Source organism: Pungitius pungitius, chromosome 5, assembly GCF_949316345.1.
Source record: "Pungitius pungitius chromosome 5, fPunPun2.1, whole genome shotgun sequence".
In the NCBI taxonomy this organism is placed as follows: Eukaryota; Metazoa; Chordata; class Actinopteri; order Perciformes; family Gasterosteidae; genus Pungitius; species Pungitius pungitius.
The window spans coordinates 19125003-19147379 of NC_084904.1; the positions used below are offsets into that span (position 1 = coordinate 19125003).

Genomic DNA, 22377 nt, shown 5'->3' on the forward strand with positions numbered 1-22377 from the left:
CAAAGTACAAGAGAGGAAAAAACTGTGCAATGTTCATCTGTCCTTACAGAGAAACAGCAGTGGCAACAATCCCTGCAATTTATTTTAATCCAAAAGAGCGAACAAATTAAAACAAGATTACCATTTCTCAAATAACTAACTTTCATAACTTAGCACAACTCAGACTTAAGTTTCTCAAAAAAAAAAAAAAAAAAAAAAGAACCTCTGCAGCCGTCTGAGAGGACAGATGTGAAAATGGAAGCAATTTGTAAAACCCGAAGAAAAAAAAAAAAAATCCCAAAGTTTCTCCTTTACAGTTATACTCATTTACAGTTAACTTAAAATGGTAAGAGCTCTGGCCCATGGCCAGTCCTCCCTCCCACAAAGGGTGTAAATACCTGTGTGGATCAAATTCCCCCCCCCCCCCCCCACCACCACCACCACCACCACCACCATGAAATCCCTTCCCATAAGGTTCCACATCCCAGTAAAAGTCTTAGTCCTGCCACAAGTGGAGGCGGTGTTACAAAGCCCAGCGAGGCACCGTACAGCCAATACGAAGCTGAAACCCCCCCCCCCCCCCGCTGCCCACCTATCAGTGTGTGGGGTATCCTGCGGCTCCCATACCAGGCTGGTTGGCTAGCATACTCCCATTCAATCCCTGTGTGGGCTCCATAACCCCACCGTTACTGATGGCGCTCATGCCAGTCCACCCAGCACTGGCCGGTAAGTGACTGCAAAAAACGAGGTAAAGAGAGAGAGAGAGAGGGAGAAATAGAGGAAGGAATGGGGTAAAAGGGGGGGGGGGGGAGAGGGGGAGACAGAAAGACAAAATGCCAGCAGGTTAGAGGAGACAAGGCGAAAGGGAGCCTAAAAAAGGGTTTATATTAGAGCTAATAGAATCTGGACAGGTCTAGAATGAGAACAAGAAGGCAAAACAGAGTTATCAGAAGGTTGTGAGGGTGAGGCAGGCTGGGCAAAAAAAATAATAATAATCAAGCTAGCAAAAATACAAAAAGAAGAAAGAGTGGAGGGTTCTTTGGAGGAGCCAACGGTAAAAGTAATTTGATTAAATACGGGTGGACAAGCAGTCAAGAGCCCAAGCACAGCAAGCTAAATATTACTTTTACACCCCCCCCCCTCCCTAACTGTCGATAACAGCGGCTCATTTTCATTCCGGTTGCAACATAAGGTTTGGCTACAAAGTATTTAGAAGGAGAAAAAAAAGTTAAATTTAAACACTGATGATTTATCTGATCGATCTAATGCCTACATTCAGTGTGGAGATAAAGGATCATCTTCAAACTTCAAAGTCAAGAGGCCTCGGCTCTCTTTCTGGAGTTGTGCGTTCACTGTACATTCAATCAAACACACTCGCATGGCTTTCGTTACCGAACACCTTTGTACAGGGTCTATTTATACAGCTGGTCGCCAAGAACTTTAGACTGTCAACAACGTATTGGCCTCTCCTTTATTTTTCCTGGGTGCACAAAATGTCACTGCACATAGACTGCCTAAATAAAAACAAAGTTCGATAACAACCTACAAAAGATATTCAACATGCCCCGTTGACATTCACATACAGGTCAGATGCTCGGATGTTTGTAGAAATAGATCAATGAAATAAAAAAAAAAAAAGGAAAAATAATGTTAAAATCTATGACATGAATGTAGACAAACAAAAAGCAACTGAACAGCCTTAGAGAACAGTCTTTACACACAGTAGGCAATCGTACAAAAAGGGAAAGGAATTCTTTAACATCAAACCACCCTCAGACGTGGACAGGAAGTGAAAACTTTGTTCTGGGCTGTAAGCGTTCATCTTGTTCACTCACTTTAGTCAGTTATCTTTAAATGTTACGAAATTCAAGAAATAGGCTTCGAGCTAGTTTAAGGCAGTTTTCTTTTTCTTTCTTACAATCCTTTTTGGAACAGACTACAGTTTGAAGTATGATGCGCCATAATTCAAAAACACGTTGGAACGAAACCCTTCGGTCAGGAGGACGTGCTCTGCACAGGGAGCAGGCGGGTCGGCGACATGATTAACAACAAATTAAAGTTCAGATAGTTCAGTGTGGGCGAGTGTGTTTGTGTTTATCTCTCAGACGAGGGGGGGGGGGGGGGGGGGGGGGGAGGAGGAGACATGATGTGGGGGGGTCGTGGAGGGAGGTCACGGCTCCCTCCCCCCGTGGCCAGAGCCGGCTCTCGCTGCCCCGATGTCGGAGTGGTGGGGTGGGGGAGGACTCTGGTGGCGCTGGAGTAGAAGGAGGCGGTGAAGGGGAGCCCTGTGCACGCCCTGCTACTTACTTGAAGCCCTGCTGGTTCCAGGCCTGGCCGTAGACATTGTAGGTGGGGACCTGCCACCCGTTCGGGACATACTGGCTGATCTGGGGCCCGTTGCCGTACCACTGGCCCCACTGGCCGTAGGGCTGGGCCGCCGCCGCCGCCGCAGGGAAGCTCATCTTGTTCTGCTGTGAAGTACAAAAAGTTTGGTTTGAGACGGAGATGACGTTTCATCACATGACCCCCCCCCCCCCTGCGCGTTTGGTGACGTAAGGATGGTTGCTACTGGACGCATACAAATGATGGGACAACGTGCAAACCTGCTCAACGTCCCCAGGGAGTCCCATGAGGTGCACGTGACAGTGAGGTAGTCAGCGTGAGCTGTGCCACAACAGTTTGACACACTATTCCCTCCCACAGCCCGCTTCAACACTAAATTAAGGGGAAATCCTTTGCAATTCTGTGGTTCAAATGAAGCGATGCTATTGGTAAGAGAGACTCGGGATACACAGCAGCGCTTCTGTGCCTTACGTCATCTTATTCGCTTTTAAGGAAACAGCGGTTCCTTAAAAGCACAGTATGTGACAAGCACAGTATGTGTGTCCTTACCTGGGGCAGAGGCATCTGCTGCATCGGGTTCATCATGTCTGGGGTCTCTTTACCCCAGTAGCATTTCACTATATGACCCTCTATTGAGGTGCCATTCACAGAGACAATGGCATGCGCTGCCGACTCATGGGAGTTAAACCTGGACAAACAGAGGGAGAAAGAGACCAAGGACACGCTGATTTCATAGATGTTCGCTTCCAGAAGCTGCAGTCCTCGATTAAGAATGTGCAGGACCAAGATCAACAGGTTTTGCACCACACTTTGAGTTGGAAGACAACTAAAAGAGGAAGTTAATATGAAACGTCCACATACCTCACGAACGAATAGCCTTTGTCTGGGAAAACTCGGATTTCCATGATTTGTCCAAAGGGAGAGAAAGTCTGTCTCATCAGTTGCTCTGAAAGGCGAAACACAAAATGAGCGTTTAGATATTTCTATGCGGACTGATGTGTTGTTTAACGTTGCATGCTAACATTCTCAGGTAGGAGTCTACTTGATAGAAAGATAGATGCGTTGATGGTTTCCTCAATGGAAGAATGTTGAATGGTTAAAAAAAAAAAAAAAAAAAAGGAAAATCATTGCCTCGCTTTTTCGTGTGGCGTTCACTGGCATTTATAACTATCGACATCCCATTTGCCATTTAATGAACTGTGTCTCCTGGCTGGATCTAACTGATCCTACCACCGCCCCACTGATGGTAGTAGTGGTTCTACTAATATAACCTTACCTGTAAGTCCTGTGCTGACTCCGCCACAATACACAGTGCAGTTACTTGGGCTGGACTGGCTCACTACCTCGTCAAAGGAAAGGTGCTTGGAGTTACCTGCTGGGGGAGGGGGAGACACATTTCTGCCGTTAATACATGAATCCGACATCTTGTTCAAAACGTGAACAATGACCATGACTACGCACTTTCATAGGTGGTCTTTGGAGCGGGGGGCTTTCTTGTGGCCCAGTTAGTTCGGATCTGTCTGCCTCCTAACCACTGACCGCCCATCTGCTGGATGGCGTTCTCTGCGTCCTGGAGAAAGGGGGAAAGCGACCGGTTAATCCGTCCAGCTGGTGTCTGGTAAAGTTAAATCTACCGCGCATCCCTTGGGAAACGCATTGGAAGAATAACCCTTTGTTTTGGGGCAGGTTTAATGAGAAGGATTAAACTAGTCAGCAGGAAGTGCAGAATAAGCGTTATGTTGCAGTAAGGTGAATAAGGTCTCTGTACCAACCCATTTGTTGAAGAATGACACAAAGCCATAGCCTTTAGATTTCCCTGTAGCCATATCTTTCACAACACGAGCATCTCTGTGGACAAACACGTGAGCACGAGTGTTAAAAACATGAAGCTTAAAAGAACTTAACAACCAAAACCAATAATGGAATCGCCTCTTTTTACAGTAGGTAAGGTAACAACGCTTCCTGTTCTTTTTCTTTGCTCAGTAAATCCGGATACTTACGATATCCGGCCAAATGGCCCAAAGGCAGCTTTGACGTCTTCTGTAGTTATTTCTGGGCTGAGGTCTCCAACGAAGACGTGAAAGTGATCTGTGGGGGACAGACACCTTTTAGACGCATTACAAGAAACAATCTGGTTGAAGCCTTAAAACTTTCCACTAATCTGACTTCTTCCTTATGTGGGTGAAATGACAGATATGTAAGCATTTATAAAATAAAAGTCTTTCCTAGTTCATTACAACTAAATGTGGAACTGCTTGTTTAATAACTGTTGAGTTGTTTTGTTGCAAGGAAATAACTGCTGTTCCTAAAATTCACCAACACTGTACTTACTACTTGTGTCTTTTTTCTGGCTGGTTGGCGTCGTGGCCCAGTTGACTTTGACCTCCTGCAGATTGGGCAGAGAAAGAACAGGTGGGTTAGGATTACATCACTTGAAATAAAACCGTTTTCTAGGTTAAAATCTCCACGGACATAAAAATCTACTTCCGTTGTTTTTTTTGTTTGTTTTTTTAAATCAATTTAATGTGATATGGCACCTTATTGTTTACTCTAGTCTTCTGTGTATCTAGTGCCAAAAAAAAAATAATCTTGTACCAAATCTTTTAACAGAAAATAATACAATGATACCACGATACTAAAGCGTTGTTTTAATGTTGAAACACCATTATGGGAGGCAGAAGCCAACAACAAATGCTAATATCTCACTCTGGGTGCTGGATGACTTCAGCAGTGTAGGTCTGCAGCTAATCCATGAATCTAACCATTATTCTTTTGATCTAATAACTATAAAGTAATAGGAAATGTTAGTTTAAGCCATTTTCCTGCTCTCACGTGGCTGTTTCGTTAAACAGAACCAGGATGGTTTGCCACAGAGCAGTTCTACTGTTCGATGGGCCACTTCTAGTTTAAAGGGTTCACAGATAACTACATTAGTTTCACGTCTAAAACAATATCACTCTAAAAAGGGAGTGTGCGTGAGGTTTTTAAACTCCACCTTGTATTATTGGGAAATGTATGTTTTACGACGTGACAATGCAAGTTACACTGTGTGACATATTCTTCCAAAGAAGAGCCCAAACCTTTGTGCAGTCATTTCATTTTGCTGATGCAAATTTGAATTATTTGCTCTATTGTAGGTAACCTAATATTGTCAAGCTCCTCCCGGACGTTTTGTTCCTTTCAAAATTGACTTTATATGTTCGCAAAGACTTTAATGGACGTTGCAGCAGCGGCTTGTTTAGTGAATCCCTTAATTAAAGCACATTCATATATGTATATTCTCTTGCCAAACCTTATTTTGCTTAAAACAATAAAGCCAGAAGATGACGACATTCCTCTGGATTTAACACCACTGCCTAATATATTTGACTCCCATAGAGATAGCTTCCTGGCAGCGGCGATGCATTGAAACGGTCAAGATCCGATTTAGACCCACTCCAGCAGCTTCACACTTAACAAAAATCGAATCAACTCTGATCTCTGGCTGGGTACTTGGAAGTAAATAATCAAACTAATCCGTTGAATTAACGGCATATAGATGCAAGCAACTAGCAGTTTTCCTTCATTTTATTTAGAAGGCATACAACAGTCAGTACCCAAACCCAAAGCCCGCCCGACCGCACTCACCCTGTAGACACGATAGCTTACCTTACCCATTATTTTCCTTCCATTCATGGCTGCCAATGAGGCAGCAGCATGCCTGTGGTCATAGAACTCCACAAAGCAGTACGGATCATTTCCAGCCGTCTGTCAATGGGAAAACAAGACGGATATAATACACATCAAAGGGGGGGACAATTTAACCACTGCAGATGACAAGAGCCACCCAGTGTTAGTTACTGGTTTCGATCAGTATCACACACATGTGCAGATTGTGACTTTCACGAGCATCCCCACAACATATCGGGCTACTGTTGATTGCCATTTCCTATCGGGGATATACACCAGGGAGGGCAACACTCACATCGACTATCATTTTACAGCTCTTGCAGGGACCTATTTGGGTGAAGACCTGTAGAATGAGGGGCTCGGTGACATCCCTGGACAGATTCCCCACATACCTGCAAACAAGGAGAGAGAAATGGCAGAGGGGAAAATTGAGTCTTTGTCAAACAGGAAGTAGCACGCAAACAAAGGCTAGTTAACCAGGCTAGCTACAACCCATAACAATTCCTCGAATTAACACAAACGCAACGATAGTGGACTAAATATAAAACTGGGCATGGTCTCGATTTCACACGGACAACCAGAGTACGACCAGTCTTAACGGGAGCCGTCCCGGGCCGTCTATCCGAGCGTTGACGTGGCTTGTCTGCCGTCGGCTAAGCTAGCTAAAGAAAACGCTAGCCGGTTCATAAGGGCCTCATGCTAGGTGGCTTGGCAACAAGCGGCACTAAAATAATATCCACTCAATGAGGGCCTGCCCGTGGCTGATAAAACACGAACGTTGTCGTGAATGAATATAGCGTAGAGTAAAAAATACTGCTTTTGAAAAGAAGGACGGTGGCTAGCTGCGTTTGCATCATTGGCTAAGGATGACTAGCATTAGCTAGCCATTCAGTTTCATTTTCAGGCAAGTTACGGTTCCGTCTATTTATACAACTAAAACAGAACTTCACGTTAAAACAAACAAATACAACATGTGTACTGTATACACAAATGGTGCCCCTTTTCCACATGCTGCGATAAACGTGATTAAATGTTCATTTATGTTACAAAATGACCGGGTTTTACAGTTTGAAAATTGAAACAACAACGTGGAAACATTTCGAGACGCGCCGTAGTCACGCCGAGCCTTTCCTTTCCAGGACATAGACAGCGCCGCGGTTTACTCACAAGGTTCTGGGTTGATCGTCCTCCATCATCGCGGTTGAGTGGTCGCGTCCTGAGAGCTCTTTAATCCAATGACATAAAAAGGGTTTGTGCCGAACTCGGGGCGACCGTGAACGTAAAGGCTGTATCTACGATTAAATTATAAATCGGTGGCCGATTCTGCTCTCGCGCACACCGCAGACAGCCTCAGTCTGATGCAAACAATAGGAAGTTGAAGATGGCGGAGGAGCGGCGTCAGCAGCGTCAACCTGCGCGCTGAAATGAAGCCAAAAATCAAGAGCTCTTTCTCCCACAGACAAAGATGTGCATGTACATTTTTATGGCATAAGCTACAAAACCTGGCTATTTTTTACATAACAGCGTAGAATAATGTATCCCAGTAGCCTAATTGAGGACATTGCTTAATCGCCCAGCTTGATTGTTAAAAGAAATTGCAACTGCAAACATCTATGAAAAAACACAATTTAGGGAGCGAAGTGAATGTACCATGTTATGTGGATAGGTGGTCGGTTTGAGAGTTACTACCTATAGTTCATCAATCAATGGTGCGACATTCTTAAATTTTGTTTTCCAAATCAAGTTTTCAAAAAAGAAAACACGTGCGCCGCCCGGGAATCGAACCCGGGTCGCAAGAATGGGAATCTTGCATGATACCACTACACCAGCGGCGCAGATGGCTATGGAGAGAAAATAACTATCTATCAATCTAATAAAAACAAAGAGTTTGGGCATAAGTGTAGAAAAGGGTTGTGAAACACGATTACTCAACAATGGCACAAAAAAATGAAACGTGATTCAAATTCCACCTTCAAAGGCTTAACTTGACGTGAGAAAATGCAATTTACATATAGAGAGAGAAATAATTATCAGAATAATTCATTGGCATGATAACATAAAACATGAAACAATGAAAACAAATAAACTAGAACAGCTGTAAGAAGAAACATTTAACGACTGTATAATTTAAATATGTGTCCAACATTTTATACGCTTGGCCAATGATTTATATTTATAAGTATTGTTTAAATATAAGTGTTCATCGAAGGCCTAAGGGAGGAAGCGTTTCCGGTCTCTGGTGGTTTTACTGTACAGCGCCTTCCAAAAGGGCGGAGGCGGGACAGTTTGTGTGAAGGGTCTACGGTATTATTGCATAACCAATAAAAGCAACATTAGTGTGATTCTCACGTTTTGTCTTTAGGAAAGCTCGCAGAATCACAGGGGGAAGAATGCATGTAATAAAACAATATGTGCTTCGCCTGTAATTCTAAAAGGGAGGAATTCACATTTGCTGTGTTTACGCCGTAAAATAAACGAAGAAGAAAGAGCACCGGTTTTGCTACTAGAAGGAGGAGCGAGCACTCTGATACTGAAAAATTACTGCGGTCAACTGAGCCGACACTCGGATATCCGTGGTCAACTCAGCCGACGCTTGAATTTTAGTGCACGTTTATGGTGACATTTACGGTATTAAGCAAGTGACCGGAATAAAAGCTATTTAATCAAATATTCTGGAGAATGACTGAAGTATGTGGGTTAGGGACCAGTCTGACTACTCTTGTACAATAAATGCAATATTTTTACTGGACAAAGTAAAAGCCCCATATCAAAAGTCACATTTTTGCAAGTTCAAAAAGATCATTTCTCTATATTTGAACTGCAATAAAAACAGATCCCTAAATAGTTCCACACAAAGACCAATGCATGGGTGTTAAGGACCTCTCCGACTACTACCATGATGAATCAAGCATTTTCACTGTACAGATTTTAAAATATCTGCAAAGAAAAAGTCATATTTTGCAAGTTCCAAAACACCATTTCTCTACATTTGGACTGCAATTTAGCAATAGTTCCAGGCAAAGACCAATGTACCTGTGTTAAGGACCTTTTAGACTACTACCATGATACATATCGAACATTTTTACTGTACAGGTTTGGATATTTCTTCAAAGTAAAAGTCCCATAAATACATGTTCAAAAATATAATTTCTCCAGATTTGAGCTGCAATAAAAACAGATTCCTCAATAGTTTGGAGAAATCTCCAAATTTTTACAGTAAAATTATTTCATATTCATCATCCTAGTAGTACACGAGTAGTCAAAGAGGTCCTCTACATACACACTTCTATCATTGTCCGGAATCTACTATTTAAATAGCCTTTTTTCCGGTTACGTGTTTAATACCGTAAATGTCAGCATAAACGTGCACTAAAATTCAAGTGTCGGCTCAGTTGACCGCAGTGAAAAACCATGGCTGCGGCTGTCGGTTGCGAGCATTATGTTCGCAGCTGCTTGTTGAAAGTGAGTTACATTTTTAAACGTATTGCATATACTTGCATATATACGCCTTACGTTGACTCTGCTATAAAGAATAGAGCTACTATGTAGCTATAGCAGCAACCACTTACAGCTAACCTACCTAGCTTGTAACGTCGGCTATCTTAGCTAGCTAACGTTAACTCTACGTTAGTTCACGTTAAACTCGTGAAGTAACGCAGCAACTGAATGGTTATGAGATTAGTTCGTCTCATAGGTGTATTACGTTATATGTTAAATACAATTATGGAAACTAAAGAGCATCATAGTTTAGTGACTACGGTTATGTCGTTATTTAACGTTAGCATGTCACAGCGTCACTCATAGGTGGCATTTATTTCTTAACGTTACATTCACACATCGGTTATAATTTGTTTTATTATTTACTTCCAAGATAGTATATTTGTTCGTTGACTATTTCACAGCTTCCGCCGCGGCCCGCTGACCGTGTGATCGCGTTTTTGTTTGTTTTTAATGCACTTTAGGCACCTTGCTGTGGTAAACTGTACGTGTGTCGGCTGTGCCACGATGCAGAGGAGAGCCACCAGATGGACAGATTCAAAGTCAGCGAGGTGCAGTGCTCAGAGTGTCAGACCGTGCAGCAGGTAACTGAGCACAACAACAACAACAACAACGACCGCTGGCATGCTTCAAATCTATAGTCAGCTGTAGCAGTACCACTAAGTGTTGTTTTATGCAGTGGATAACATCAAGAAAAATAGTGTGTTATTGCACACTATTTCGTACTGTACATATCTATTTATTCACTATTACACTTTACATATGCACATACTCTGCACTTTTTGCTATTTTGCACTTCTGGTTGGATGTTAAACTGCATTTCGTTGCCTCAGTACTTGTACCCTGTGCAATGACAATAAAGTTGAATCTAATCTAATCTAAAAAAAAAATTGAATGGTACAAATGAAAGATGTCCCTCTTGTAGGCACAGCAGACTTGCCAGCAGTGTCATTCACAGTTTGGGGAGTATTACTGTGACATCTGCCACCTGTTCGACAAGGATAAGAAGCAGTACCACTGTCAGCCGTGTGGAATATGCAGGTGAGTAACCGTGAGTCCCCGTACTTGCATGTAAGCAGCGTTGGGTCTCGCACCATCTCCCCCCCCCATGTTGTCAGTCATTGTCATGTCACACGCCATTCATTCAGGAGGTAATTGTGATCTGGGTCAGTGACATTGTGTTTGGACCCCAACAGGATTGGGCCCAGGGAGAAGTATTTCCATTGTGTGAAGTGCAACCTGTGTTTAGCTCAGGATCTGCAGGGAAACCACAAGGTGATTATTGGCGTGCACCTGTTCGTGATGCAAACATCTGTATTCGATGCGATGAGGAAATGAGTGTCCGTATTGCTGTTATTTACATTTTTTCTTCTATGTTTCAGTGCGTTGAAAATGTTTCACGGCAGAACTGCCCAGTGTGTATGGAGGTAATGAAAATATAATTAACAACAGGGCTGTTGATTTTTTTTTTCTTCCCACAATCAATTAAATTCACCTGGATTGGACATGATTTTGTGTTGTCTACACAGGATATTCACACCTCCAGAATTGGTGCTCACGTTCTTCCATGCGGCCATCTTCTACACAAGTATGAGTTGTTCCTTAAATACTATTGGCTCAGTGTTGTCCGATTTAATTCTTTATTTTTGGCTGTTTGTTACATCACAATTGTTCTTTACACTGTGTGGCATTTGCCAGATGGACTTCTACGTAGATGGATTACTCTTATCTACTACTTTTTCAATTGAAGTCGTAGTATCTGTAAATCACAAATAGAAAACTGATCAAATCATAAAAGCAATTGGAAATATGATAACGTATTGTAGATCAGTGGTCCTCAACCACCGGGCCACAGAGAAAGAAAACCCTTTATTTATCTTTCTGAAAAATATTTTATTTTGAAAAATAACACAATTCTCTTAGTAATTATAGTTGAGGGTTTGTTCTGATAGTAAGTAATTGACGCATTTGTTTACCTTCTCTGCAGAACCTGCTTTGATGACATGGTCAAAACGGGGTACGTTTAATAATTTCTTCTAATTTCTTTCATAGTCCAGCAAAATACACACATTTATTTGTGCATTGGTTTTTCAGGCATTTATGTGTCCTATCTATTATTTAATATGATTCCATCCAAAGTCTGTGTCCGCCAATGAACATTTGACTATTGGACACACCGAAGCTGTGAGAAAAGCTGATCTCTGACCTGCTGCATGTGTGTATGGATCCTCAGTGCCGCATGGCGAGTGAGTCCTCCCACTAAATCAGATTTTTGTTGTCATTGGTTTTAGAGCGTATCGCTGTCCTCTGTGTATGCACTCTGCCTGGGAAATGGACCCCCACTGGGATGAGATTGACAAAGAGATTTCCATGTCACCAATGCCTCCTGAATACCAGGGTGCAACTGTCAAAGTAAGACCTCAGTAATGCTACATTTTACATTTAAATTTTAATGACAGCTCGTACAATTCAATAGAGAAGGGACTTTGGGATGTTGTGACATCCATAACATTTTACCTAATCGTTTAAAACATTTTCCCTCATTATAGATTATATGTAATGACTGCCAAACCCACTGCACGGTGCCTTTCCACGTGTTGGGCATGAAGTGCAGTGGCTGTGGTTCTTACAACACCGCCCAGGATGGAGGACTCATCCAGCAGCAGCAGCAGCAACAACCGCAGCAGCAGGACGCTGAGAATGAGGCAGAAACGGAGTCAGAGCCGCAAGATCAACCTCAATCGCCCACGCCAGATTAAAAACCAACGTTTGTAGTTTAGACGTTTACCTTGTTCACTCACTTGCCCTAACTGACAATGAGTGTACAAATTGACATTCTTAGATTGTACATATTTAAAAAAACAACTATTTTCTGTTTTCATTTATCATTGTCACGGCTGGAACTTATCTGGGCAAGAAAAAGTCCATCACAGGATTCACACCTACAGGCCATCTGCGCCAGGAAGGACTTACTGGGGTGACAGTCTGACCACTGAGCCACTGTGTGGCACCATGATACGAAATAGAAAGGTTCAGCAGGTTTACTTTTTCTGGTGGTGGAAACGTTGCCATATCGGACACGTCATGGTCGTTTTCAGCTTGTTCAGGGACTGTTAACTCTTAACAGATTTTAATGTTCTCTGTAAGATAGTGTTGACATGGGTGTAAGCTTAAAATATAGTCCTTTATCTCCCCAAACAACTATTTAACTACTTTTGTCAGATCCAAGTAGAAATGTCTCCCGGAGAGTTAACTCACATATTGCCAATGTGTAATTGCACAGGATTGAAATAAAATGCAGAATGTGTAAAAGTTGAACTACAAATGTGCATGGTAATATTTAGTGCACCTCACCCAAAATAAAGACTGATATTAAATGGAAGTAAAAGTAAAACGGGTATACCAACTTGACTGGTGAGATGGCAGATGTCACTCCACTAGATTTATTCTCACCAGGCTCAGGACTTTGCTGAATCCTCTGGTGACTGATGCTCAATTTACAACCAAAGTGTCTTCAGATATTTCATTGCACTCACTTGCTGAAATAAAGCTAAAGTACTGGATTTCAGCCACTATTTTATCTCAAAATACATTTACTTACAGCAACTAGTGATCATTACCAGTGTCATTAAACAAGTTCTACGACCTACTGAGCTGTAAAGTCTTAGACCTGCACATCTGACAAAAGTAAATCCCAATTTGTCATTTAGGTCTTGTAATCATTGGTGGGTGTGTAAATTAGTCCAAGTTTCTTCCTGCTATAGAATAAGTTATTTATTCCTACCCTCTAAAGTCAATTGGTTAAGTTTTAGTGAGAACTTCTCCTGAACTGGATCAAATGCCACTTTTCAAAAAGTATTTTAAAATAGCAAATTAATGTAGGGTGAAACGCATATCATGTTCAGTAGAGTTAAATTGTAATCTAAATTTTTTTTTAAAAGTTATTAAAAGCTCTTTGAGGCTGTACTTGTGGACAGCAGTAACTAAATTACTTGTTTGAGATTTTCAACCTTAAATCCATTTAAAACAACTTTACGTTTGTCAGCCCACCAACGTTGACTGACTAAAACAATGTTAAGAAAACCAAAGCAACGATTCAAAATAAACTTGTTTATTTAAAAAAACTGTCTGCCCAAGAATCAGCCTCAGCCCACAGAGGATCCCGCTTCCTGCAAAGAGAAAGAAAGTCACTCCACAAGTACAGTAACAAATGAGTATCTCACCTCCCCACCCCTCAACTGAAGTAAACCTCTGGTTTGGTGGCGTCTGCTGGGGAAGCGTCTGTGCTCGGGGTGGTCTCAGCTTTGTTCTCCAGATCCATCATAGTAGTTCCATTCCCTTCTGCTGGGCGCCCTTTCCTGCAGGAAGGAAATATAAAAGTGAACCGGCGCAACTTTTGCTATACGTGGAAAGCACTTCACCCCCATCACCACTGCAGTCTAAAGTGGATTCTTCTTAACGGACAAACCTCGTGTTGGCACTCCTCCGCGTCACCAGAACCGCCACCACGGCAATGACTACCACTCCCGCACAGATCCCCGCGCCGCCGTAGATGATGGGACCCTGCATGGCCTTCAGGATGTGGTCTTGACAGAATTCGCCGCTGTAGGCCAGTGAACACACGCACGTGGTGTGGCCATCGGCGTCGACGCAGCGGCCGTTGCCACTGCAGCGACTGTGGCTGCACTGCTGCGCGTCCAGGTCCTTGACCACAACACCAACGGCAAGAGTGGCGTTGAGGCCCGTTACTTCAGAGAGATTCAGAGGGGGCGGAGAAGGTGGAGAGGAGCTGTGGGGCTGGGTGGGTGCAACGTCCTCGACCGCGGTTGGTTGCTTCAGACCGGCGCCTGAAAATACAGCGATATAGAGAAGTCATGTTCTACATGTCCATTTTCTAGTTCTCACGGAGTTCATAATACAGACTCACAGTTCTCGTCCGAGTGGTCACGGCAGTCAACGTGGCCGTTACAGAACTTCTCGATAGGCTGGCACGAGAGCTGATCCAGGCACTGCCTGCTGCCATCGGAGCAGTGCTGCGCCGGGCCACAGTGGGTGGCATTTAAAAGGATTTGGTCATGGGCACACCTGCATGTTCGTCCTGCTGGGGTTGCGAGGCACAAGTGGTGGCAGTTGCCATTGTTTTCTGAGCAGTGGTTAGAACCTGTGAAAAATAAATACGTCGATTGACAGCCATCACCTCAGTAAGCTCACGTATGGACCCTCCTACAATAGAACAGCAAAATAGTTGCGGTTGTTACTCACCGGTCTGACTGGACTTGCTGAACGCCTTTAAGCTGATCACTTCTGTGTCAACTTCAAACCATAACTTGTTTTCCTTATGCTCATCTCTGTACCAAAGCCTTTTCTTGTCTGGAAGGGAAAAAAAAAAAAAATACTGCATCTAGGTAGTTTATAATTCTAAGACCATCCAGTGTGATGGAATGTTACTACAAAGGCCATTTGTGACGTAAGAATAAGGTCAAGCTTTGGATTTATGGAGATTATAAAAAATAAAAAAAAGTGCAGAGAACACAATTGAGATCAAGTTATGTTTAACAGCCAAACCAAAACGTGAGCCATGTAGTATACATGGAATAAAAGCAGCTTACCACTAACAGTCATCCAGAGCAGAACCGAATCAGTCAGCGCCACAGCAGCCAGGCCCTCACCGGCCTTCAACTCTCTGTATCCAGTCTTGTCGAGCTTGACAGAGCCGATGGTCCCCAAACCTGGGCAGGAAGCAAAGCCAGGTTACAAACTACACTGCGTGCGTGGTACCAAAACTACATCCATCGATTCTCACCCTTGTCTGCCCAGTAAATCGTATCCCCGTTACTGGAGAAGACCAGAGATGTGGGCCGGACGGCATCCTGCCACACCACACTCCCCTTGCCCCCGTCCATGTCGGCGCACTCTACGGTGGCCTTGGCGTCGGTGCCCTGCAGACGCACGTTGGTGAAGCAGACTCTTCCGCTGGGAGGGTGGAGGGCGATGGACTCCAGCTTCCCAATGCCTTCCTTTATGAGAACGGCCGTGCGCGCGCCGGGGACGGAGGTCACCTGCAGGCGGTTCTGCTTGTTGCCGCTCCAGTAGACGTTGCCCGTCACCCAGTCCACGGCCATGGCGGTGATGGTGTTCCCCAAGAGTTTCAGAAGCTGGCCCTGAGCGTACAAGTCGGAGCCCCTCAGCGTGAAGGCGCTGAGGGAAGTCGTGCCGTCGTCCGTCACCAACAGCGTAAGGTCGCGTAGGCTGTAATCCATGATGGTGGCCTCGTTGATGCCAGGCACCTGCAGGGCCAGGTGTTCAGGCCAGCCCTGCAGGTCTGCTGCCGCGTGTCGGGACTGCAAGTAGATCTGTCGGGTAACGCATTAGCCAAAATATATATAGCTTTCCTTTAAAAATGTAGATTGTGTATACATTTGAATAAATAATATGAAACCTTGGTGACGGTAGAGGGAGACAGCATCAGCAGGTAGGCTGAATTGACCATGCTGGAGCAGGTAAGGCCATCCTCGGCCAGTATGAGACCAGCGGGACACTTGCACACGGCCTTGGGTCCCGGGGCGAACACACACATGTGGGAACAGCGCATCTTCTCGCATCGGTTTTCAACGCCCAGCTGGAGGAACGGGTGGATGACCTGCAGACCAAGAAGGGAACGGAGTAGTGTCTTAATCATGCATCCTTGCACAAAAATGGATCCAAATTCAGCCCCCATCTTGCAGGGTAATTCTATCCTTTTGCCCACCTTCACACCAAATGGTTGTCCAGGTCTTTTCAGAAGAACTTTCAGATTTTTGCCAGAAATTTTATGGGCCGCCAGTACCACTCGCTTCCTGGCATCAGACCAGTAGAGCATGTCATTGAACACCGCGACGGAGAAGGGGTTGTTTGTCTCTTTCATCTGCAGAATCTGAAAATTCCAGTTAGACAGAATTACTTCAGTACATTTTTGAACGAGAAAAAAAAAAAAAAATGATTAAGTGCACCATGGAGGATAGATTTAATATTTAGTGTTTAGCATTTAAAAAGTGACCCGAATGTCATTTCCAGCCAGAGTTGCAGATCCAATCGCTCTCAGCCTCTCATCCGTCCAGTAGACCCTTTCGGAGATTGCGTCCACGGCCACGCCACCCGGCCAGCCCAGGCTGGAGTTCACCACCGCTATCCTCTCCGACCCGTCCATCCCGGCACGCTCTATCTTCACTACATTACCGATCTCAGTCCAGAACATCAGCCTGGTAGAAACATTTGAACGCCATGATCGTCTGAATTCTTATGAGATCACACACATTAAAAGAATGAAATGGTCTTTGCGGACCCTTTTTGAGGCAGCAGTGCCAGAGAGCGCGGCTGATCCAGGTCTTCGTCCAGGATAATGCTGTGGTCCACCGACGTCACAGTGCCTTTGCCCAGTCTGACTGCAACAATCTGGCTGTTCACGCCGTCAATCCAGTACACGTTCCTCCCGAGCCAGTCAACAGCAATAGAATCTGCTCGGACACCTGTTGAAAGCAGCCATTACAGGTCGAGATCAGCATCCCCATCGACCTACAATAGTCTACAGAGTTTGCGTTGCACAGACCTTTAATTAGCGTTCCGGTGGACTTCTGGTCCAGCGATGACCACCTGATGCTGTCAGTGTCCAGACTGACCCAAAACACCCTCTGGTCCCTCCAGTCGTAGTCCAGGGAGAGGATGGCCTTCTTGGCAGAGGACAACGACAACATGTCTAGGCTACCGCTGCGCAGGCCGAACAAGAACAGGTCAGTTTGGATCGACAGCAACAGAAGGGGTTCACCTGAGGGGAGAGAGGAGGAACAAGTCTGCCAAAATGTTCCCTGTCAGGGCCCCCTTTGAAGGTATGGAGGCATTGTAAAGACAAACGTCAAAGAAATAGTCTTGCAAATAAATGGAACTTTTACAACATAAGCATATAGACCCAATAGCAATGTTTTAGAGCTGCTGACCGATGGATGGTCTCATCTTACATGCTGACAATCACCCCACGTTATGCTAAGAAAAAGCAGCTCATGGCTGTAGAGCAAAATTAATGGAAAGCCATGAGTGGACTCTACACTTAATCTGCAACAAACTTTGTTGTGAAAAGTGCATTTCCCTATGATGCCAAAAACGTATTTTTCCCCCAAAAAGAATGTTGTCCACAGAAAGACTTTACCGGTGATCTTGCAGCGGCGGCCATCGGTCTCCATTATGTAGCCCGGGTAACAGTCACATTTGTACGAGCCTTTAGTGTTGATGCACAGCTGACTGCACACGCTGGGCCACCGGTCTTCACACTCATCAATATCCGCACAGGTCAGCCCGTCCTCCATGAGCCTAAACCCTGCTGCACAGCGACAATGCTAGACCGCAATACACACTAGTCAGGAGGGTGCGGCTGTTAAATTACACTTATCACAGGGTCATTAGTCCAAAAAGTCCGTCAAAAACATTGTGCGGCTACATTTACAAAAATCTGTTTCTAGAGCATTTCCTTAAATTTTTCCAGTTAATTAGATGGACTTTAATTTGGCCAACGTCAACGACACACGGTCCTCACCGGCCCCCGAGGTGTGTTGTAGCAGCCCTGAGAGCAGTGGCTGTCTTCTGCACATTTAATCTGGCAGCTGACGCCCTCGTCTGAGCCGTCTGCGCAGTCTGTATTGTGGTTGCACACCTGGATTTGATCCAGGCAGTCCTGGCTGCCACACTGGAACTGGTGAGGGGGGCATGTCACCATCCCGCCTGTTTTCAAGCACATTTGCAATGTTAATACAGAATGTCGGGAAAACCCTTGGCTGAAAGTTTTCAAAAACAATGTTTAGGCTCCGATGGGTCACTGGTAAAAGTCTCATTGAAAAGTCTATTTAGTTTGCCCACTTGCTAAAGTACAAACTAACAGCAACTGTGGGAATTGAGCGCTATACAGCCAAAAGTAAATAACCAGCTGGACATTCAGTTGAAATCATATCCTCACGTCACTTAACGGAAATTAAACAGTAAACTCACATTCAGCCTCGTCGCTGCCATCGTCACAGTCCTTTGTGCCATCACACCTCCAGGCTGTAGGGACACACTTGGTCTTGGATTTACACAACCACTGGAACTTGCCACAGTTCAGTGGCAAGTCAGGACAATCCTAAAGAAGGACCAATAGATTATTCCTTCATCTAAACGGGTATGTTCCAATTTAAGAAACGCCATTTCATGCCTGGCTTTAAAGCAACCAGCATCAATATGAACATCTTACTAGGCCTAGTGTCTCAAAATCCCTTTATGCCACATGATATTCAAACAGTAACAATGTACTATAAATTGAGCTGAACAAACATGTACATTATCAACCTTCAGCATATGAACCTTTACCTTCTCGTCTGTGCCATCTTTACAGTCCAGATCTCCATCACAGAGCCACTCCTGAACCAGACACTCTTTGCTCTGCGGGCAGCTGTGTTTGGTGGTGCAAACCGGCACGGTGGCGCAGGCCGCCTCATCCGAGCGGTCCTGGCAGTCTGGGTGACCGTCGCAAAGCATGGTCGCCGACACACACGCGCCACTGACACACTGGAACTCCGTGGGGCTGCAGCCCATTTCGTCTGCGGAGAGGAGAGTCACAGAGTACAAGCAGAGCGGCACACATGCACGCCGTGCCTCTTCTACGACTAACATACCACAGTTTGCCTCGTCGCTGAGGTCCGCGCAGTCCCTCTCGCCGTCACAGAGGAAGCTTTTGGGAATGCAGTGGAGGTTGTCACAATGGTGGTCGCAGCCCATCATCTGCTGGTCACAGCGCAGCTCATCCGAGCGGTCCTGGCACTGAGGCACGCCGTCACACACCTGGCCTTGCTCTATGCATTTCTGTCCGTGGGCGCACATGAACTGGTCTGCAGGAGACCGTGTGGAATAATAAGGATGCTGGCATAACTAGTTATAACTTTGTGAGTTGTTAACTAAGAGTGATGTGCAAATGATTTATGGTAGCATTTGTAGACTACATTCAGAACAACACAAGTCTCACTTAGTGAGAATTTGCTGAAGTGATAGAAGCCAATACAGCAACATTTGTTGACCCATCTACGAGAGATCACACCCACGAGATTACCTGTTTCACAAGAAGATGTGCATTCTTCCTCATCGGAGCCATCTTTGCAGTCTGCTTCTCCATCACAGAAATGGTTGTAGGGGACACATTGAAAGTTGTTCTTGCAGGGCTTTGAACCCAATGGACACTTTATAGGGGTAGAGTAGCCAACAGAGGTAGCGGGCAAGGAGGTTGAACTAGGCCCTTCTTGCTTTTCATACACATCATCCTTTTTGTCCTCTGATGCAGATGGAAAGGAAAAGAGGGGTCAACATAACGCAATACTGCTTACCATGCAAATCCTCTGCAGAGAGATCGGTTTATTGTCAAATACTTTCAACGCACCGCAGTTGGCTTCGTCTGTGCCGTCTAAGCAGTCCTTCTCGCCGTCACAGAGGAGGTTTTCGGGTACGCAGCGACGGTTTTGGTCACAGTGAAAAACACAGCCATCAATCTGCTTCTTGCAATTCATTTCATCAGACCGGTCCTGACACTGAGGAACACCGTCACACACCTGGTCCTCGTCTACACACTTCTTCCCATGAGCACACTGGAACTGGCCTGCAGGCAGTCATCATACGACACGTTATTGTTGATAACCTCAATGTTATTTCAGAGTCAATGAATTGCTTTAATTTAGTTACAAAAAAAATAATTTAACCAATTTAAATTCAAAATAATTGCATGTTTTGACCAACAAATTGATTGATCAGAACCCATCACTTTACTGAAGTAGTCTCCTTACTTCTAAACTCCTCAGTGACAGCTAAACATTTCAAAATTGTAGATGATCAACATTAAGCCATCTGATAGAAGCTTGCTTTAACTTGGTCAAAGTGAACAGTTTGACCTCCAATACCTTTAATGCATTCTGAAGCGCAGTCCGCTTCATCTGAACCATCTTTGCAGTCAGCTTCTCCGTCACAGAAATGGTTGTAGGGGACGCATTGTACTCCGTTCTGACACAGCTTGGAGCCCAATTGACACTTTGCAGGTGTTGAAGACACAGCATGCAATGAGGTGGAACCAGGTCCTTTTTCCTCTTTGTCCTCTGATGCCGATGGAGTAAAATTAGTTAACGTGATCACACAATACCGCTTACAATAAAACAAACAAATGTAAATCCTCCGAGAGATCAGTTTGTTGTCAAATACTTTCAACGCACCGCAGTTGGCTTCGTCTGTGCCGTCTAAGCAGTCCTTCTCGCCGTCACAGAGGAGGTTTTCGGGTACGCAGCGACGGTTTTGGTCACAGTGATGAACACAGCTCTCAGCCTGCTTCTTGCAATTCATTTCATCAGAACGGTCCTGACACTGAGGAACACCGTCACACACCTGGTCCTCGTCTACACACTTTTTCCCATGAGCACACTGGAACTGGTCTGCAGGCATTTGACACGACACATTATTGTTTACTTTAATGAATTCAACAATTTCTCTCAAATTACTGGTACGTTTGATTAGTGTATATTGAAAAAAGTAAAATATGCCAATGTTTTACAATTAATCAGTTCAAACTGAGTGTACCTACCACTGAACACTTACCAGACAGTGATTGCCAGACATTTTAGTCAGTCTCAGAACTGTATGTGACAGATTATTCCAACTGTGAAAGTTCAAGTAAACCTAAAAGTGAAGAACAGTTTGATCTCCAGTACCTTTATTGCATTCTGAAGCACAGTCGTTTTCGTCTGAACCATCCGTGCAATCAGTTTCTCCGTCACAGAAATGGTTGTAGGAGACGCACTGTACTCTGTTCTTGCAGAGCATGGAGCCCAAAGGACACTTGACCGGCGTTGAGACAGCAGAGGTAACAGGCATTGAGGTTGAACCAGGCGCTTCTTTCACTTGGTCCTCTGATGAAGATGAAAAGAAAAAGGAGGGGTCAACATGATGCAATACAGCTTACAATGCAAAGAAAGGAAACTCCTCTTCTTTGAGATTTGATTTACTCTCAAATACTTTCAACGCACCGCAGTTGGCTTCGTCTGTGCCGTCTAAACAGTCCTTCTCCCCGTCACAGAGGAGGTTTTCGGGTACGCAGCGATGGTTTTGGTCACAGTGAAAAACACAGCCATCAATCTGCTTCTTGCAATTAATTTCATCAGAACGGTCTTGACAGTGAGGAACACCGTCACACACCTGGTCCTCGTCTACACACCTTTTCCCATGAGCACACAGGAACTGATCTGCAGGAATTTAATTTCAGAAGACATGTTTTGATGGAAGCAAAGTTGGCCATTTTTCTTGATAGAACTGTATGTGACAAAAATGAACCGACTAGGCAAGTTAAAGCAAACCTCAGCAAGTAATGACAACAGTTTGACTTCCAGTCAAATACCTTTAACGCATTCTGAAGCGCAGTGCGCTTCATCGGAACCATCTTTGCAGTCAAGCTCTCCATCACACAGATTGTCGTAGAGGATACATTCAGACCCATCCTTGCACATCTGAGTGCCCCGGCTACACTTCAAAGAAATGCTGTGAACTGAAACAACAGTTTGAAACAGGAGATGCCAAACACAAAAAACAAATACACCCAATAAAAACTTTTCAGACAGTATGAAATGAGTTTTTCTCACCTTGCAAAAGGCCTGACCATAGAAATAAGACAACACATAGAGGCATGCATCCACCCATTGCCACAGACTCGATAAAAAAAGACCGAATATTTTCCAGCACTTTGGGGTGGCATTTTATAAGGGTACCAGGTGACCCCAATGAATCCTAACTAAACACCTTAGTGGGAGGAGGGGCCAAGGACTGTTGTCATGTTAGCCTTTGTAGCTGCTAAGGTAATCACAC

The 22377-nt window shown here is 44.4% G+C and overlaps 3 protein-coding genes and 1 non-coding gene across 7 annotated transcripts; 1 reads left to right on the forward strand and 3 right to left on the reverse strand.

The window, feature by feature from the left end:
* Window positions 1-416: 416 nt before the first annotated feature.
* Window positions 417-7401, reverse strand: LOC119225094 (cytotoxic granule associated RNA binding protein TIA1-like). Of its 2 annotated transcripts, none has more exons than XM_037482768.2 (12): window positions 7159-7401; window positions 6287-6383; window positions 5971-6069; window positions 4654-4708; window positions 4323-4410; window positions 4095-4170; window positions 3784-3892; window positions 3599-3694; window positions 3184-3268; window positions 2872-3010; window positions 2287-2450; window positions 417-713 (listed from the first exon to the last, which is right to left on the reverse strand). In XM_037482768.2, exons 1-12 carry the CDS (start codon window positions 7185-7187, stop codon window positions 575-577), a joined length of 1176 nt encoding a protein of 391 aa, XP_037338665.1. In that variant the 5' UTR covers window positions 7188-7401; the 3' UTR covers window positions 417-574. The 2 variants fall into 2 exon arrangements, with proteins under 2 accessions (XP_037338665.1, XP_037338664.1); XM_037482767.2 differs by having other exon boundaries at window positions 3599-3697.
* A 354-nt stretch (window positions 7402-7755) lies between these two features.
* trnag-ccc (transfer RNA glycine (anticodon CCC)) lies at window positions 7756-7826 on the reverse strand. Its single transcript has one exon. It is a non-coding gene; the product is annotated as a tRNA-Gly (tRNA).
* Window positions 7827-9364: 1538 nt separating this feature from the next.
* rchy1 (ring finger and CHY zinc finger domain containing 1) lies at window positions 9365-13040 on the forward strand. Its single transcript, XM_037483563.2, has 9 exons — window positions 9365-9453; window positions 9954-10073; window positions 10415-10530; window positions 10686-10764; window positions 10872-10916; window positions 11019-11077; window positions 11477-11506; window positions 11781-11901; window positions 12039-13040. Exons 1-9 carry the CDS (start codon window positions 9403-9405, stop codon window positions 12246-12248), a joined length of 831 nt encoding a protein of 276 aa, XP_037339460.2. The 5' UTR covers window positions 9365-9402; the 3' UTR covers window positions 12249-13040.
* A 461-nt stretch (window positions 13041-13501) lies between these two features.
* lrp13 (low-density lipoprotein receptor related-protein 13) lies at window positions 13502-22358 on the reverse strand. 3 transcript variants are annotated; one of them, XM_037483658.2, is made up of 25 exons: window positions 22155-22358; window positions 21914-22060; window positions 21546-21761; window positions 21231-21428; window positions 20739-20954; window positions 20433-20624; window positions 19919-20134; window positions 19595-19813; window positions 19164-19376; window positions 18859-19088; window positions 18502-18631; window positions 18053-18237; window positions 17669-17855; window positions 17075-17290; window positions 16811-16994; window positions 16526-16727; window positions 16238-16402; window positions 15929-16129; window positions 15293-15842; window positions 15099-15218; window positions 14752-14859; window positions 14417-14650; window positions 13958-14336; window positions 13739-13847; window positions 13502-13658 (listed from the first exon to the last, which is right to left on the reverse strand). In XM_037483658.2, the coding sequence occupies exons 1-25, from the start codon at window positions 22210-22212 to the stop codon at window positions 13635-13637; spliced, it is 4899 nt and encodes a 1632-aa protein (XP_037339555.2). In that variant the 5' UTR covers window positions 22213-22358; the 3' UTR covers window positions 13502-13634. The 3 variants fall into 3 exon arrangements, with proteins under 3 accessions (XP_037339555.2, XP_062418469.1, XP_037339557.2); XM_062562485.1 differs by lacking the exons at window positions 21231-21428; window positions 21546-21761; XM_037483660.2 differs by lacking the exons at window positions 19919-20134; window positions 20433-20624; window positions 20739-20954; window positions 21231-21428 and having other exon boundaries at window positions 13503-13658.
* Window positions 22359-22377: the final 19 nt, after the last annotated feature.